Below are 15,283 nucleotides of genomic sequence, written 5' to 3'. Positions count from 1 at the left end.
AAAAGGAGACTTGTTCTACGATCAATATTATTAGAATTAATAAGCACTAATCATCTTTCAGTTTGATGAAAGATAACTTTTTGCCTATGTAATTGGATTAGAGTAAACTAGAATCAAAGTATAAGAATTCTATATGAATATGAAAATTTTTTCCTTCTATGCTTTTAATTGGATTGGTTTAGAGCGTCTTATTTCCTATATGTCTATACATTAGCATTAACAAGTTGTAAAGGAGTTAGTCTGAACTTTATAAAATATGAATCCATTATAAAATTATTCATATTTTAACTAAAGAAAAACAATATTGACCATCCCAGAAAATACTTCAACAGAAAACTCTAGATCTTCAATTGTATTGGTAGAACGTGTCATGTCCTAGTCATCTTTATTACAAAAGACAACAGCAGTTGAATATTATACAATTAACTGACTGTCATTCAAACAATCAAAATTATCTAAACATTAATCTAGTTTAGTCTTAACCTAATCTTATAATTGACAGATTTCGAGGGGACCCAATGGCCATGTGATATCGTGAATTTGTGATGGGTTGTCGCCATCCTTTTAAAACTTTTAATTAGTCCATTCAAATCCACTATTTGGGGAAAGCAAGGCTAGCTTTTTCCTTTCCAACTTGTAAAGATCTCAATTTTTATTTTTATTTTTATTTTTATCCCTCTTATCAGAAAGCAATGCTTGTTGTCTTTGCTTCACAGCTAGCGGATTCCAGATCCTAATTAAGAACATGAAATATGAATGAAGAAGAGTGAGATAATTTTAACTAATTAAAGAGTAATTTTATTACAAAATTGAAATAAAGATGCAAAGAAAGAGGAAAATAAAATACAAGTCATTACAACACACCACAACACCACCTTTATTAGCACAAATATTATTTGATCCATAATTCTTGGATGCTCTATGCCCGGAATAAGGTAAAGAACTCTTCACTGAGTTTGCGGAAATAGACGAGCATCCGGTCCCTGGCCGGCAAGTTTTCTTTGATGAGAGGGTGATTCACAAACTTGGTGCTCCATTCATTGATGACTGGAAATTTCTGAGGGTCAAGAATTTGAAAGGATCCAGCTTCTTCCCAAACAGGCAGCCAGTAAAGAATCCAACCAAATGCAAGTTCCAAATACCCAATATTGCCCTCTCCTTCAGCAAACAACAAGCCGCTCTTTCCCTTGAATTCCCCTTCTATCTTCTCCAATCCTTCTGCAAATTCTTTCGCATTTTTCTCCTTTGCCTCTCCTTTCAAAACCAGAGCCATGAATGCTTTCACCATCTGAAACCAACAAATACGGGAAAAGAAATAATTTACAAAATCTCTTTTTGGCGCATCTGGCACAATTCGATCAGTAAACACTTGTTATTGTAGTTTGACAATTTACGTTGTTTAATAAAAAAACAAAAAATCATATGATAGTTATTATTTTATCAAAATTATTAAATTTAGAAGTCATTCATAACACCAATATCAACTTCTATTTCACATATAACTAGTCGGTTAACTTTTAAACTACAACACCATAAAACATATATACAAATAAAATTGAGAGGTAAGTAAGCAGTACGCAAGTCATATTTACCAGTTCTTCTGAATATTTAGCCCAGAAACGAGCCATGGCTCTTTGGTAAGGGTCTCGAGGCAACAAAGGATTTTGCTGCCATGTCTCATCGATGTACTCAAGAATAATCAACGACTCATTGACCACTTTCTCGCCATGGATGAACACAGGAACCTTCTTATAAACTGGGTTCAGTTCCAAGAGCCTGGGGCTCTTGTTAAAGATATCTTCTTCAATGTATTCATAATCAACAACACCCTTCTGCTGCAGAGCGACTTTTACCCTGAACACAAATGGACTTGCCCAAAACCCCAAAAGCGTCACTTCTTTGGCCATATTATTTTCGCTGATAATTAATTGATCTCTGTAATGCTTTGTGATGAGATGATTTATTTCTTGGGGAGCCCCTATGTTACAATTAATGTAACATACACACTCAATAATAACCACACAAATTATGTGGATCCATCATTTGTGTGGTTGTTGTTGAGTGTGTATGTTACATTAATTGTAACATAGCATTTGACTTATTTCTTGTGGTGGTGATGATGAGATGATATTCTGTGTGTAATAATTAAACCCCCTTTTTTATAAATTGGTTAAGCACCGGTTGACTGGTTGACTTTAAAAGCTTCGAGCCTTCAACACAATTGACAAGGTAACATTGAGACGCCAAGTTTGACCTTAATTTAGGATAAAAAAGAATGCACATTGATATTAAAATAATTGACACCCAACATTGGACCTTAATCTAGGATAAAAAAGAATGCATATTGATATTACAACAATTGATGATTGTATGTACACGGCCCTCTGGTCCCCCAAGGGCACATGATACTAATTAAGTGTTTAAATGTGCAAATTTCCGAAGAATTTTCATTTTAGTTTTATTATATCTGAACGGTAATCCAATTTCTTCAGAGCGCAATTCAAACTCCTGAATTGTTTGTTTCTCTTATAAGAAATTTTTATCAATTTAACCAGATAGTCCATTATGTTATACACATATGAAAAAAAAAATCATGACCATTATGAGCATATAAATATGGAATTTGTTGGAAATGATCTTCATGTGATTTCTAATTTTCAATTAAAAAAAAAATGTTACATTGCTATTATTGTTACAGTTGTTTGATAGTCGGCATAGTTAAAGTAATAAGAAGATAATAACCCTATAATAAATAATCTTAAAACCACTTCTACTTTTAACTATTTTGTGAATTTTCTATGTCTTACGTATTCAATTTAAGGTGATTATTTCCTTAAGGTGCATTTGAGAACTTGCATTAAATTGTATTGCATTGCATTAAACAAAGTTCTTATGCCAATCCATGTTTTGTTGCAATTTCTGATTGGATTGCATTCCATTAGAAAAGTGACTATTATAATGAAAGGTCTATAAAACAAACTCATAAAAGAACAGGATTTAAATTGTATTACATTAAAATATTATTTATATTTTTAAATATAATTATTTAGCTTTTATTATTTAATAAATTATAACAAATTTAAACTTATTAAATGTTTAATTTATTATTTATATTTAAATAAAAATTTAATTTAAATAATAATATAAGATATTAATAAAATTAAATATTCAATAAATAAATGATAATAAATTATTTTACTTTCATTAGATAAATTTATTTTAATTTTTTTCCTTAAATTATATAGTATTTGTTTTTACACTGTAATATTGAATTATACTATATTATAATATAATATTATGAATATTATTACATAATATTGTAATATTTTATTGTTTAATAATAGCATATTATTAAATTATTTAGTATTTTAACAGTTAATATATAAAAATAATTATTTAATATTTAATTTCAAAAATTAATAATAAAACTCTAAAATATCAATAAATTTAAATAATATTATTTTAATTTATTACATTGCAACTTAATGCAATGATCCCAATGTAGTATAATATAAAATAATAAAACTGTAATACAATTCAATATATCAAACACACTTCGTGTAAACCTGCGTAGAATGATTAGCTCTGCGGCATTATTTTATATTTGCAAACCTCAGCAAACGTAAGAGATCTCGTCACTTCTCAAGCTTTTTGAGAGTGTAGTTTTTATAATGAGAAAAAAGTAATTAATTAATAATAAAGCAGTATGTGAATTCAGAATGAGTTATTAGTCAAAGTCTTCTTCATTAGAATAATATAAATCAGGGGTTTTACTATAATGCCTCACGCAACTTGCGTAATTAAAGGCTATAGTTGTTAGATCCTAATTAAACAATAGTTAAATCATTTGCTTAGCTGTATATAAACAAATATCCATGTATTAATAATGTTGTTAAATCTCTTTTGGAACAGTCGATATTGTTCTTATTTTATAGTCAAATTGGCGTATTAATCACATTCATACCTTGTAAGCTGAAGCTTTCAAAGTCTACTCTACTCGTGGCTTCTGCAAATAAATACAAGAAGTTGAAAGACAAAATATCATCTCATCATCAGATCAAAATCATATCATCACTGAAAGATCAAGATCAAGCACCGAAAACATGGCTACAGAAGTCAAGCTCTTAGGGATTTGGCCAAGCCCGTTTGTGTTTAGGGTAAAAGTGGCACTGCAGCTGAAGGGTGTTGATTACGAATACTTTGAAGAAGATCCCTTCAACAAAAGTCCCAAACTTCTAGAATCGAACCCAATTCATAAGAAGGTTCCTGTGCTTATTCATGGCGAGAAGCCGATCAATGAGTCATTGACTATTCTTGAGTACATCGAGGAGACATGGCAGAATAATCCTTTGTTGCCTCAAGATCCTTACGAAAGAGCCACGGTTCGTTTCTGGGCTAAATTTGTAGATGATTTGGTAAGCATTTCTCAATTTAATAAGAATTCTCTACTGCTTACTTATATACATACATACATAATAATATCCCTACATACTATTATACAAACTTTATCGTATAATCTAAATAGTGACCTGAAGAGATTGGTTGAAAAGTAAAAATAATTAATGAAATTAATTATATGAGTTTGCTTTCAACCAACCAATACTTTTATGTCACGTAAGCAATTATTTCACATCATACAAAAAAGTTTATACATGTACAGCAATTTATAGATATATTATTATTAATATACATATGTTGATGTTTGTGGAAATCTATCTATTATATATATATATACAAGATCATTTGGTACTGTTATCTAACAACAGTAATTTTTAGTAAATACTTTCTGCTTTAGTTTAGAAGTAAGATTGTTCTATACCCTTGTCCTTGATTCCTTGATGAAAAACCTATTTATACTACCTCGATTGTGCTAAAATTATTATGTTAAAAGTTAAACAATATCAAACTTTTATTTCACAACTGGAGTTTTTATTCTATAGCAATTTAAACTTGAAATTCACGACATCACAGTACCAGAGGGATGTTTAACAGAACCAAAGGGATGCTTAGGATCTGTTAAACTTAACTAGCTAGCTGTTTAGCAACGGTGACTTTTAGCCCGGATCTTAGAAGCTAAAAGTAATTTTATCCCATAGTTGTTTTTTTTTTTTTTTAAATCATATTATCTTTTACTATTTTTAGTTTTGGAATAAAGCATTTGCGGCATTCATTGCGAAAGGAGAGGCAAAAGAGAAGATTGAAAAAGAAGTAATAGAAGGATTGGAAAAGATAGATGGAGCAATCAAAGAGAAGAGCAACCTGTTTAATAGTGCTGCCGGAGGAGAGAGCATTGGTTTTTTGGACATTGTATTTGGAGTCATCGGTTACTGGCTGCCTATTTATGAAGAAGCCGGTTCAATGCAAACACACACTCAGAAATTTCCAGCCATTGCTGAATGGACCACCAAGTTTGTCAATCACCCTGTCATCAAAGAAAACTTACCATCCACTGAGAGCTTGCTTCCGTTTTTCCGCCAAGTCCATGAGTTTGTATCATCAGCATCCAACAACTAATTATTTTAAGCTTGAAATTAAGTTAACTAATAAGGGACTCTTTTGGAGATCGCCATCATGTTATGGTGTTCAACTAGTAGTGTGATGTTGTGTGGAAAGTCTTGTACTGCATTTTCCTTTTTCTTTGTACCCTTTCTTTCAATTTCATCAATAAAATTACTCTTTCGATTAAATTATCTTCTTCATTCATATTTTATGCTCTTAGGGTTAAGAGTAAACTTCACCTCTCTTATGAATTAATTATCTTTAAATCAACTTTTATTTTTGAAAAATTTCAAGTTATCCCTTTTTTTAAGATGAGGAAAAAAATGAGGTGGATTGAAGATTTTCTTTTTTTGGCATTCTTAAAAAAAAAAAGTATTACATTGAGATTTTCAATAATATTGAGGGTAATTTGAAGATAATGAATTCACAAGGGGGCCAATCCAAAATTAAACTAATTATTAATTTACATTTTCCTCTCTGCGTGCACAATTTAATTTTGATAGAATTTGGTTATGACGTGCAGTCAGGATTTAGGTATGGAAGACAGTGATTGATTATGTCTAATTAAGCTGAAATTATTCTAAGAGTAGATTTTCTAACTATTGCTCAATAGATTTCTAGGGTTTATTCTAAATGGGTTCAATTATGTTACTACAGTGGTATGGTACCACATTTTTTTGTCTTTTTGTGATCTAACCATTAGATCCAACCAAAGAATTGTAAAAGTAAAGGCAACAGCTGGATGTATTTACTTAGGTAATTAACATAGCAATCCCTTTATTTTTGAAAATGTCAAAAAGAATTTAAGATAATTAAAAATGAACGATAGTTTTATGAAAAAAATTATAACTATATAAAAAAAGAGAGATGGGACTATAAGGTCATTTGGTGGACCATGTATGTAGCATTTTTCTAACAATTATCATTTCTATGAATAATTCAAAGAAGCAGCCTAATCTACAGAGTCAAAATTGCTGTTTATCTTGTCTTGTAATTTTTATAAAAGACTAGTTTTCATTTGTCTATAAATGCATAGAAGTATCATCTCACATTCACAATAGAAGAAGCAAAAAAAATTATGACAACAAAAGTGAAGCTTTTAGGGTTTTGGTGTAGTCCTTTTGCGTTTAGGGTGGTATGGGCACTGAAGCTAAAGGGGGTTGAATTTGAATACATTGAAGAAGATATCTTTAACAAAAGCACCGAGCTTCTTGAATTGAACCCGGTTCATAAAAAAGTTCCTGTGCTGGTTCATGACAAGAGAGTGATAGTTGAGTCGTTTGTTTTTCTGGAGTACATCGATGAGACGTGGCCACAAGATCCGTTGCTGCCTCAAGATCCTTACGAAAAAGCCATGGCTCGATTTTGGGCTAAATTTGGAGATGAAAAGGTGACTGTTAAAGTTTATACAACTTTGAATTCAATTAGAACTTCGATTTGAATTTTTCAAAAATAAACTTGTGATTTTTTTTTTTGAATTAAAGTTCTCTCGAAGTCCAATTTAAAAGATTGGTTCCGCCACTAATTTTGGATTGTCCCTTAAAGAAAGCTTTATTATTGTTTGCTGACTGATATTACTAATTTTTTCTATAGAAATATGTACAACTCTATTACTAATTTTGTTTTTTTTGAAATTGTTTATTTAGAAGAATAAAAAAAAATACATTCTTTGGATTTGTCACTTTAACAAAATCAAAACGCATGGAAGAATATCAAAGCAAAAGTTGGATTTGTCACTTTATCTAAATCGAAACATATTTATCGCTTTGGTAAACAAAAATGATGGATATAACATAATGATGAAATTTTATGGGTTTAAAAAGAAAATGATATTATTAAAAGAATAATTTTAGATGTTTTTTGAACATAACTTATTTAAGTAGAGCTTAGTAGAGCTTTTGTTATTAAACTTTTATAAGTAAAGTTTTTATTGAAAAATTATAGTTATTTGGTTGTCAATAAAAATTTTTATTAAAAATTATAAAATTACTTTAATAGATATTTTTTTTAAAAGTTATGTCATGAAATGAATGAATAAAATTGTCAAATAAAAAAAGAATATTTTAGATATTTTTATATTTTAAAAAAGCTTTTCAGCTCTTAAAATCTCAAAATTTAAACTTTTTCTATTAGAGGCAAAATAATTTATTTAATGTACAAAACTCTATTAAAAAACACTAAACAACAATAAAAAATTTAAAAACAGTTTACGAAATTAAATAAATATTTTTAGTCATTATATAAGTCATACTAAACGTACACTTAATAAAAGAGCTGTTTCGGCATTTGCAAAACTATACTAAATAAAATTTATATTTTCAAGTCAAATGAATGAATATGTAGAATAAAAGAGTGCTCAAAATTAATTTTAGAGTCACCTCACCCTTATAGTTTTTATGTTTGCAACCTCTCCAAATTTTGCAATTTTTCCGTCACTAATATGTCGAACTGAAATTCCGGTTGCAGTAATTGGACTGTCCCTTAAAGGCAACTTATTTACTGCTCATTTTTATCACAGTTCCAGAACTAATATATAATTCTTTATATCAATTGTTTTTCTGATTTTGTCCCCCGTTAGTTTAAACATCTAACACTTTACCCTCGAATACTTTCAATTCTGTCTCCGCCCCTGCTTACAAACAGCACATTTACAAATTAATAATACTCATTTTTTATTCTACTGAAATATTCCGATTTATTAATCTTTTCAATTGTTTGATCAGCTTTTGGAATCAGCATATAAGGCAATGTGGAGCAAAGGAGAGGAGAAACAAAAGGCTATGAAAGAAGCAGTAGAATCCTTGGAAAAGATAGAAGAAGTACTCAGAGGAAAGAACTTCATGGGAGGAAATAGCATTGGTTATTTGGACCTTGCAATTGGATGGATCGGTTACTGGATTCCTGTTTGGGAAGAAGCTGGTGGATCCATGCGAATTCTTGACTCTCAGAAATTCCCAGCCATTGCTGAATGGAGCACCAAGTTTCTGAAACACCCTGTCATCAAAGAAAACTTGCCACCCAGGGACAGGACGCTTGCCTATTGTCACAAGCGAGCAGAAGAAATATATGCTAACTTTTGTGCATCGGAGAATTGAAGTTGTGATGTTGTGTGTACTATATATTTCATCCTTAAACAAATAACTAGAAAGAATAAGCCGATCTCCTGCGATTAGGCCTCGATTCTGTAATATGCAAGAACTGCCTACTATGTCTCCATTAATTTGGAAGCCTACGAAGAATTAGAAGCGTCTTTCCTTTTGTCACATTAACTAACAAGCTGAATGTGTCCTAGTCGCTTGTGTATTTTCACAAGCGAGCAGAAGAGATATATGCCGACTTTTGTGCATCGGAGAATTAAAGTTGCAATGTTGTGTGTAATGTATATTTCATCTTTAAATCAAATATTTAGAAAGAATAAGATGATATCCTATGATTAGGCCTATGTTCTATAATATGCAAGAACTGCCTGTTATGTCTTGATAAATTTGGATTGGGTTGGATTTGACATGTTTATTTGTTTAATTTATTAATTCTTCTCAACCCAATTAACAATGGATTGAGTTTGATTTTCATAAACTGAATCTAATTCAATCCATGTCCACCTCTAGAAATTAAATTCTTTTGTAATATATTCTTAGAAAAATATTTTAACAAGGAACTATTTTAAAATTAAAAAAGGGGGAGAAGTTCTCATTTCTACCTAGGATATTGTTGCATATAAAACATTGAAATGAAAAAAAAAATTAGAAACTAGACTTTTGAAATTTCAAATGTCCTCACAACACTCAACATCGTCAATGGCAAAAACACACACGCAGGTTAATTAAGTCATGCCTTGCCTCTCAAGAAGTGTCGCATTCTCGAGAAAAAATTCCACATACATTAAAGGTCGTGTATGTAGCTAAAAGTTGGAATCTTTAATTTATATGTAACCAATCGAATAAATAAATATTCTACAGTAGTCAAAGTTGCCGTCTATCTTGTTTTATAACTTGTAATTATTATAAAAATCTAGTTTTCCACTTATCTAGAAGTGAGTGTGTGTGTGTGGATAGATCTCACCTCACATTCACAAATCACAATAGCAGAAGATTATGGCAACAAAAGTGAAGGTTTTGGGGTTTTGGTGTAGTCCTTTTGTGTTTAGGGTAGTATGGGCATTGAAGCTAAAGGGTGTTGAATTTGAATACATTGAAGAAGACGTCTTTAACAAAAGCACCAGGCTTCTTGAGCTGAACCCAGTTCATAAAAAGGTTCCTGTGCTTGTTCATGATGACAAAGTGATAGTTGAGTCGTTTGTTATTCTGGAGTACATCGATGAGACATGGCCACAAGATCCGTTGCTGCCTCAAGATCCTTATGAAAAAGCCACGGCTCGATTTTGGGCTAAATTTGCAGATGAAAAGGTGAGTGTTAATGTTTTTACAACTTTGAATTCAATTAAAACTTCGATTTGATTTTTTCAAAACAAGTTTGTGGTTTTTCTGTTAAAGTTCTCTCTGAACTAAAATACTGGTTTGGCCTCCTAATTTTTTATTTTTAGCTGATACAAACTGCATGGAAGTCAACGTGGACCAAAGGAGAGGAAAAAGAGGATGCTCTGAAAGCAACAATGGAAGCTTTGGAGAAGATAGAGGGAGAACTCAAAGGAAAAAGCTACTTTGGAGGAGAGAACAAATATGCGTATTTGGAAATTGCAATTGGATGGATCAATTACCTTATACCAATTTGGGAAGAAATTGCATCCATTCAATTTCTTGACCCGAAAAGATTTCCAGCCATTACTGCATGGAAAAGCAAGTTTCTGGATAACCCTTTGATCAAAGAAACCCTGCCACCAAGGGAGAAATTGCTTATCTATTTTCACGAGCGCGTCAAACAATGGGAGATTGACGCTACAATCCGTGAACTGGCGGAGACCAAACTTGAAAATTAATTAACTAATCGAATTATCATCTCTGCACGTGTCTCCTTTCTGTACGCTCTGTATGATTTCGTTGTTTTTTTTTTTTTTATTGTTATTATTATTTTTATAAGTACTTTGGGTCAAGTTGAATCTGTGTTGAGAAAATAAAGAAGAGGTACGACCTATTTATTATGCTTTGGCGGGACAAAAATTATACATTACTTTCATGGAACTATTTTTTCAGATATATGGAATTTGTAGCTAGATCAAGAGTTAAAGAGTTGAAGATTAGCTTCAATCTTATAAACATGGCCTAAAGTTCATCCTATATTAATGTAGGATTTGTCCTTAATTAACTTCTGTTATGTGCACATCAATTTTTTTTTTTGTTAGATCCTTATCACATAGAAAGATAATTTGGATCCACTCATAGGTGAATTTGTCCATTATAACATATTTAAATCTATGAGTTTAATTCATGTTCAAAGACTCATTTAGATCTTGAGGAATATTGCCTTTAACCCAATATTCATTTGCAATTAAGTGGAGATCCTCCCATGTAATGAAAAATTGTTTTATTTAAATTAAATTAAACAAGAAACACATTTCATCAATATACTATAACGGGAAGAGCATTTGGCGCCCCTGAGCATTGATTAAACTTATTTTCTATTAGAATTTTTGTTGCTAGTATAATTATTGGGCAAATTAATTGTTTCCAAAAGGGCATCATACATTAGTTCTTATCATTTTTGTCAACTTCATAGAATTAGGAGAAATTCTATAAACAGACTCTTAAAGATTTTAGATTTACAAGCTATAAAATAAGATGAAAAAAAAAACTACCTTACAATAATTGTATGTTACAATGATAGTAAGTTTTTATAAGATAGACGGACCCACTATAAGATGAGTTAAAAATATCAAATATATGCATCAATTATTTGGAGGTATGTATAGAACATTCATTTTTTTATATTCTACTAACATTCTGTTGCTAAAAAAAATAATGTTATACTAATTTAGTTAGGATAACTAGTTTATATTTCAATTGATGTGACATTATTTGATTAACTTAAGTGATAGTTAGTTATTAAGTTTTATCATTTCACATAAATTGAAATATAAACAAAATATTCCAACTAAATAAATATAGCATCACTCATTTTTTAAAATTTTAAGTTTTTGGAAATAACGAATATCTCCCGTTGTATATATAATATATTAATGGGTAATTTTTAAAAACCTCCCCTGAGGTTTGAGGCTGTTGCAAGTAGATGGTGAAAATCATTTTATTTGTAAAAGGCCCCCTACCGTTAGTTAAAATTTTTATTGACTAACTGTTGACTTTGAAAAGACAATATTACCCCCAATATTTACAATTCTAAATATTTATAATTTCATAAGTAATTAAAACAATTATTTTCACCATGATCAAGTTATTGATATTTCCTTAAAATCTTAAAAAAATAAAATTACAAATCTTAAAATAATTTTTTTAAGTTTGTAATAAAATTACAAATCTTAATTATTTGATATAAAAATGTAATTTTTTAAAGTTTGTAATAAAATTACAAATTTTAATTATTTGATATAAAAATATAATTTTTTTTAAGTTTGTAATTTTATTTTTTTTAAGATTTTAAGGAAATTTTAACTGACGTAAATTATTATTGGGGGTAATATTGTCTTTTTAAAGTCAACAGTTAGTCAATGAAAATTTTAACTAACCGTAGGGGGTCTTTTACAAATAAAATGATTTTCGCCATCTACTTGCAACAGCCTCAAACCTCAGGGGAGATTTTTAAAAATTACCCATATATTAATACCCACAGAATGATAAATTTATTAAAATAAAAGAATTGCAAAGAATACAACTAGCAGCTAGTTCGAGAAGGACCTAAGGGAGTATACCTATTAGAAAAGACACTTAAAAATAATGAATATTCAAACAGATCTGCAGTAAGGTATATATCACAAGATATTGTGATGTAATCAATTATGAATTTATGTTGGACTATTAATGTTGTTGTTACACTTAGGTGTTACACTTAGAAATTCCCGGCCATTGCTGAATGGAGCACCAAGTTTCTGAAACACCCTGTCATCAAAGAAAACTTGCCACCCAGGGACAAGACGCTTGCCTATTTTCACAAGCGAGCAGAAGCGATTATGCCGACTTTTGTGCATCGGAGAATTAAAGTTGCAATGCTGTGTGTAATGTATATTTCATCTTTAAATCAAATATTTAGAAAGAATAAGATGATATCCTATGATTAGGCCTATGTTCTATAATATGCAAGAACTGCCTGTTATGTCTTCATAAATTTGGAAGCCTACAAAGAATTAGGAAGCTTCTCTCTTTTTATCAGAATTTTGCAAATAACGGTTGTATAAATGGTTTCAAAGATGAGTTTATTTAGTAAAATAATGGGAGTAGTAAATTTTAGTTAAGGGACAGAGGCTGCATTAGGCATCCTAGTGGGTGTATAACTAAAAAAAAATATTTTTTTATATATTTAATAATAGATCTTTTGAAAAGATGGGTTTATAAAATAGTTTAGTGGATGTCATCACTTAAATTTTAACAAATAATAATAATAACAACTCTCTAAAGAAAATCAAGCAAAAATAATAATAGCTTGAAGACTTAATACTACCAGGAGGAGCTGCAAGCATCATGAGACAGGATAGCCTTAAGCCCTTGACCATATCTTGGGGGCTGCATCACTGTACCACCACCCAAATCATCATACTGCAGGCTCAATTTAGACAAGAAAATTCTATGGGTTTACTAAGGCCCAATTTAATCTAACTCAATCTAGTTAAATTAATATAGGTTGATTGGGTCATAATGGGTTGATTCGGCCAATTTATTAAGTGGTGATAATTGACTCCCTTATTTTATCTAACTAGCCCCCCACTTTTTAATTAAATCCATTAAAAATTTGAAATTAATTTTTATCCCTTAAAATATCTCAACTAATCCCAATTTTATTTTTATTATAATTTTTTTTTCAACCATCCATCATATAAAACTTATGAAATCTATTTAAAAAAAAAACTCTAAAAACATTTAAAAAGAAAAGAACATCATGTTGTTTATCGTTAGATGTTGGTTACAATGGAAAATATTTAGTTTTATGATGGGGAATTATGTGCTTTGTTACTATTTGAATTTAATTTTAAATTCCAAATCATTTTTTAAACTTTTATATTTGAATTTTTTGTATTTTTAATTTTGATCAATTCGATCAACCCAACCCAACCAAACCATTGCAGATGATTTAAGGGTTGGAGTGGGTTGGATTTGACATGTTTATTTGTTTAATTTATTAATTCTTCTCAACCTAATTAACAATGGATTGAATTGGATTTTTATAAACTGAATCCAATTCAACCCATGTCCACCTCTAGAAATTAAATTCTTTTGTAAAACAGTGTTAGAAAAATATTTTAACAAGGAACTATTTTTAAATTAAAAAAGGGGAGAAGTTCTCATCTCTACATAGGATATTGTTGCATATAAAACATTGAAATGAAAAAAAAAATTAGAAACTAGACTTTTGAAATTTCAAATGTCCTCACAACACTCAACATCGTCAATGGCAAAAACACACACGCAGGTTAATTAAGTCATGCCTTGCCTCTCAAGAAGTGTCGCATTCTCGAGAAAAAATTCCACATACATTAAAGGTCGTGTATGTAGCTAAAAGTTGGAATCTTTAATTTATATGTAACCAATCGAATAAATAAATATTCTACAGTAGTCAAAGTTGCCGTCTATCTTGTTTTATAACTTGTAATTATTATAAAAATCTAGTTTTCCACTTATCTAGAAGTGAGTGTGTGTGTGTGGATAGATCTCACCTCACATTCACAAATCACAATAGCAGAAGATTATGGCAACAAAAGTGAAGGTTTTGGGGTTTTGGTGTAGTCCTTTTGTGTTTAGGGTAGTATGGGCATTGAAGCTAAAGGGTGTTGAATTTGAATACATTGAAGAAGACGTCTTTAACAAAAGCACCAGGCTTCTTGAGCTGAACCCAGTTCATAAAAAGGTTCCTGTGCTTGTTCATGATGACAAAGTGATAGTTGAGTCGCTTGTTATTCTGGAGTACATCGATGAGACATGGCCACAAGATCCGTTGCTGCCTCAAGATCCTTATGAAAGAGCCATGGCTCGATTTTGGGCTAAATTTGCAGATGAAAAGGTCAGTGTTAAAGTTTTCACAACTTTGAATTCAATTAAAACTTCGATTTGATTTTTTCAAAACAAGTTTGTGGTTTTTCGGTTAAAAGTTCTCTCTGAACTAAAAGACTGGTTTGGCCTCCTAATTTTTTATTTTTAGCTGATGCAAACTGCATGGAAGTCAACGTGGACCAAAGGAGAGGAAAAAGAGGATGCTCTGAAAGCAACAATGGAAGCTTTGGAGAAGATAGAGGGAGAACTCAAAGGAAAAAGCTACTTTGGAGGAGAGAACAAATATGCGTATTTGGAAATTGCAATTGGATGGATCAATTACCTTATACCAATTTGGGAAGAAATTGCATCCATTCAATTTCTTGACCCGAAAAGATTTCCAGCCATTACTGCATGGAAAAGCAAGTTTCTGGATAACCCTTTGATCAAAGAAACCCTGCCACCGAGGGAGAAATTGCTTATCTATTTGCACCAGCGCGTCAAACATCGGGAGATTGACGCTACAATCCGTGAACTGGCGGAGACCAAACTTGAAAATTAATTAATTAATCGAATTATCATCTCTGCACGTGTCTCCTTTTTGTACGCTCTGTATGATTTCTTTGTTTTTTATTATTGCAAGTACTTTGGGTCAAGTTGAATCTGTATTGAGAAAATAAAGAAGAGTTATGACA

The 15,283-nt window shown here is 30.7% G+C and overlaps 5 protein-coding genes across 5 annotated transcripts; 4 read left to right on the top strand and 1 right to left on the bottom strand.

The window, feature by feature from the left end:
• Positions 1-753: 753 nt before the first annotated feature.
• Positions 754-2,070, bottom strand: LOC102607202 (probable glutathione S-transferase). The gene is made up of 2 exons (XM_006489667.4): positions 1,593-2,070; positions 754-1,288 (listed from the first exon to the last, which is right to left on the bottom strand). The coding sequence occupies exons 1-2, from the start codon at positions 1,905-1,907 to the stop codon at positions 920-922; spliced, it is 684 nt and encodes a 227-aa protein (XP_006489730.2). The 5' UTR covers positions 1,908-2,070; the 3' UTR covers positions 754-919.
• A 1,851-nt stretch (positions 2,071-3,921) lies between these two features.
• LOC102606914 (probable glutathione S-transferase) lies at positions 3,922-5,687 on the top strand. The gene is made up of 2 exons (XM_006489666.4): positions 3,922-4,415; positions 5,143-5,687. The coding sequence occupies exons 1-2, from the start codon at positions 4,104-4,106 to the stop codon at positions 5,512-5,514; spliced, it is 684 nt and encodes a 227-aa protein (XP_006489729.2). The 5' UTR covers positions 3,922-4,103; the 3' UTR covers positions 5,515-5,687.
• An 807-nt stretch (positions 5,688-6,494) lies between these two features.
• On the top strand, positions 6,495-8,999 carry LOC102606611 (glutathione transferase GST 23-like). Its single transcript, XM_006489665.4, has 2 exons — positions 6,495-6,889; positions 8,223-8,999. Exons 1-2 carry the CDS (start codon positions 6,578-6,580, stop codon positions 8,592-8,594), a joined length of 684 nt encoding a protein of 227 aa, XP_006489728.2. The 5' UTR covers positions 6,495-6,577; the 3' UTR covers positions 8,595-8,999.
• A 447-nt stretch (positions 9,000-9,446) lies between these two features.
• On the top strand, positions 9,447-10,597 carry LOC102631203 (probable glutathione S-transferase). The gene is made up of 2 exons (XM_052439212.1): positions 9,447-9,905; positions 10,043-10,597. Exons 1-2 carry the CDS (start codon positions 9,594-9,596, stop codon positions 10,433-10,435), a joined length of 705 nt encoding a protein of 234 aa, XP_052295172.1. The 5' UTR covers positions 9,447-9,593; the 3' UTR covers positions 10,436-10,597.
• A 3,487-nt stretch (positions 10,598-14,084) lies between these two features.
• LOC127901741 (probable glutathione S-transferase) lies at positions 14,085-15,283 on the top strand. The gene is made up of 2 exons (XM_052439210.1): positions 14,085-14,619; positions 14,758-15,283. Exons 1-2 carry the CDS (start codon positions 14,308-14,310, stop codon positions 15,148-15,150), a joined length of 705 nt encoding a protein of 234 aa, XP_052295170.1. The 5' UTR covers positions 14,085-14,307; the 3' UTR covers positions 15,151-15,283.

Source organism: Citrus sinensis, chromosome 1, assembly GCF_022201045.2.
Source record: "Citrus sinensis cultivar Valencia sweet orange chromosome 1, DVS_A1.0, whole genome shotgun sequence".
NCBI lineage: Eukaryota > Viridiplantae > Streptophyta > Magnoliopsida > Sapindales > Rutaceae > Citrus > Citrus sinensis.
Note: the sequence above shows the minus strand (reverse complement) of the source record. Positions and strands in the feature narration are given on the sequence as shown.

Coding starts and splice junctions, on each gene's coding strand:
- LOC127901741 (XM_052439210.1), top strand. CDS start 14,308: ATGGCAACAAAAGTGAAGGTTTTGGGGTTTTGGTGTAGTCCTTTTGTG. Junction 14,620..14,757: donor CTAAATTTGCAGATGAAAAG/GTCAGTGTTAAA, acceptor TTTTATTTTTAG/CTGATGCAAACTGCATGGAA.
- LOC102606914 (XM_006489666.4), top strand. CDS start 4,104: ATGGCTACAGAAGTCAAGCTCTTAGGGATTTGGCCAAGCCCGTTTGTG. Junction 4,416..5,142: donor CTAAATTTGTAGATGATTTG/GTAAGCATTTCT, acceptor TACTATTTTTAG/TTTTGGAATAAAGCATTTGC.
- LOC102607202 (XM_006489667.4), bottom strand. CDS start 1,907: ATGGCCAAAGAAGTGACGCTTTTGGGGTTTTGGGCAAGTCCATTTGTG. Junction 1,289..1,592: donor CTAAATATTCAGAAGAACTG/GTAAATATGACT, acceptor TGTTGGTTTCAG/ATGGTGAAAGCATTCATGGC.
- LOC102631203 (XM_052439212.1), top strand. CDS start 9,594: ATGGCAACAAAAGTGAAGGTTTTGGGGTTTTGGTGTAGTCCTTTTGTG. Junction 9,906..10,042: donor CTAAATTTGCAGATGAAAAG/GTGAGTGTTAAT, acceptor TTTTATTTTTAG/CTGATACAAACTGCATGGAA.
- LOC102606611 (XM_006489665.4), top strand. CDS start 6,578: ATGACAACAAAAGTGAAGCTTTTAGGGTTTTGGTGTAGTCCTTTTGCG. Junction 6,890..8,222: donor CTAAATTTGGAGATGAAAAG/GTGACTGTTAAA, acceptor TTGTTTGATCAG/CTTTTGGAATCAGCATATAA.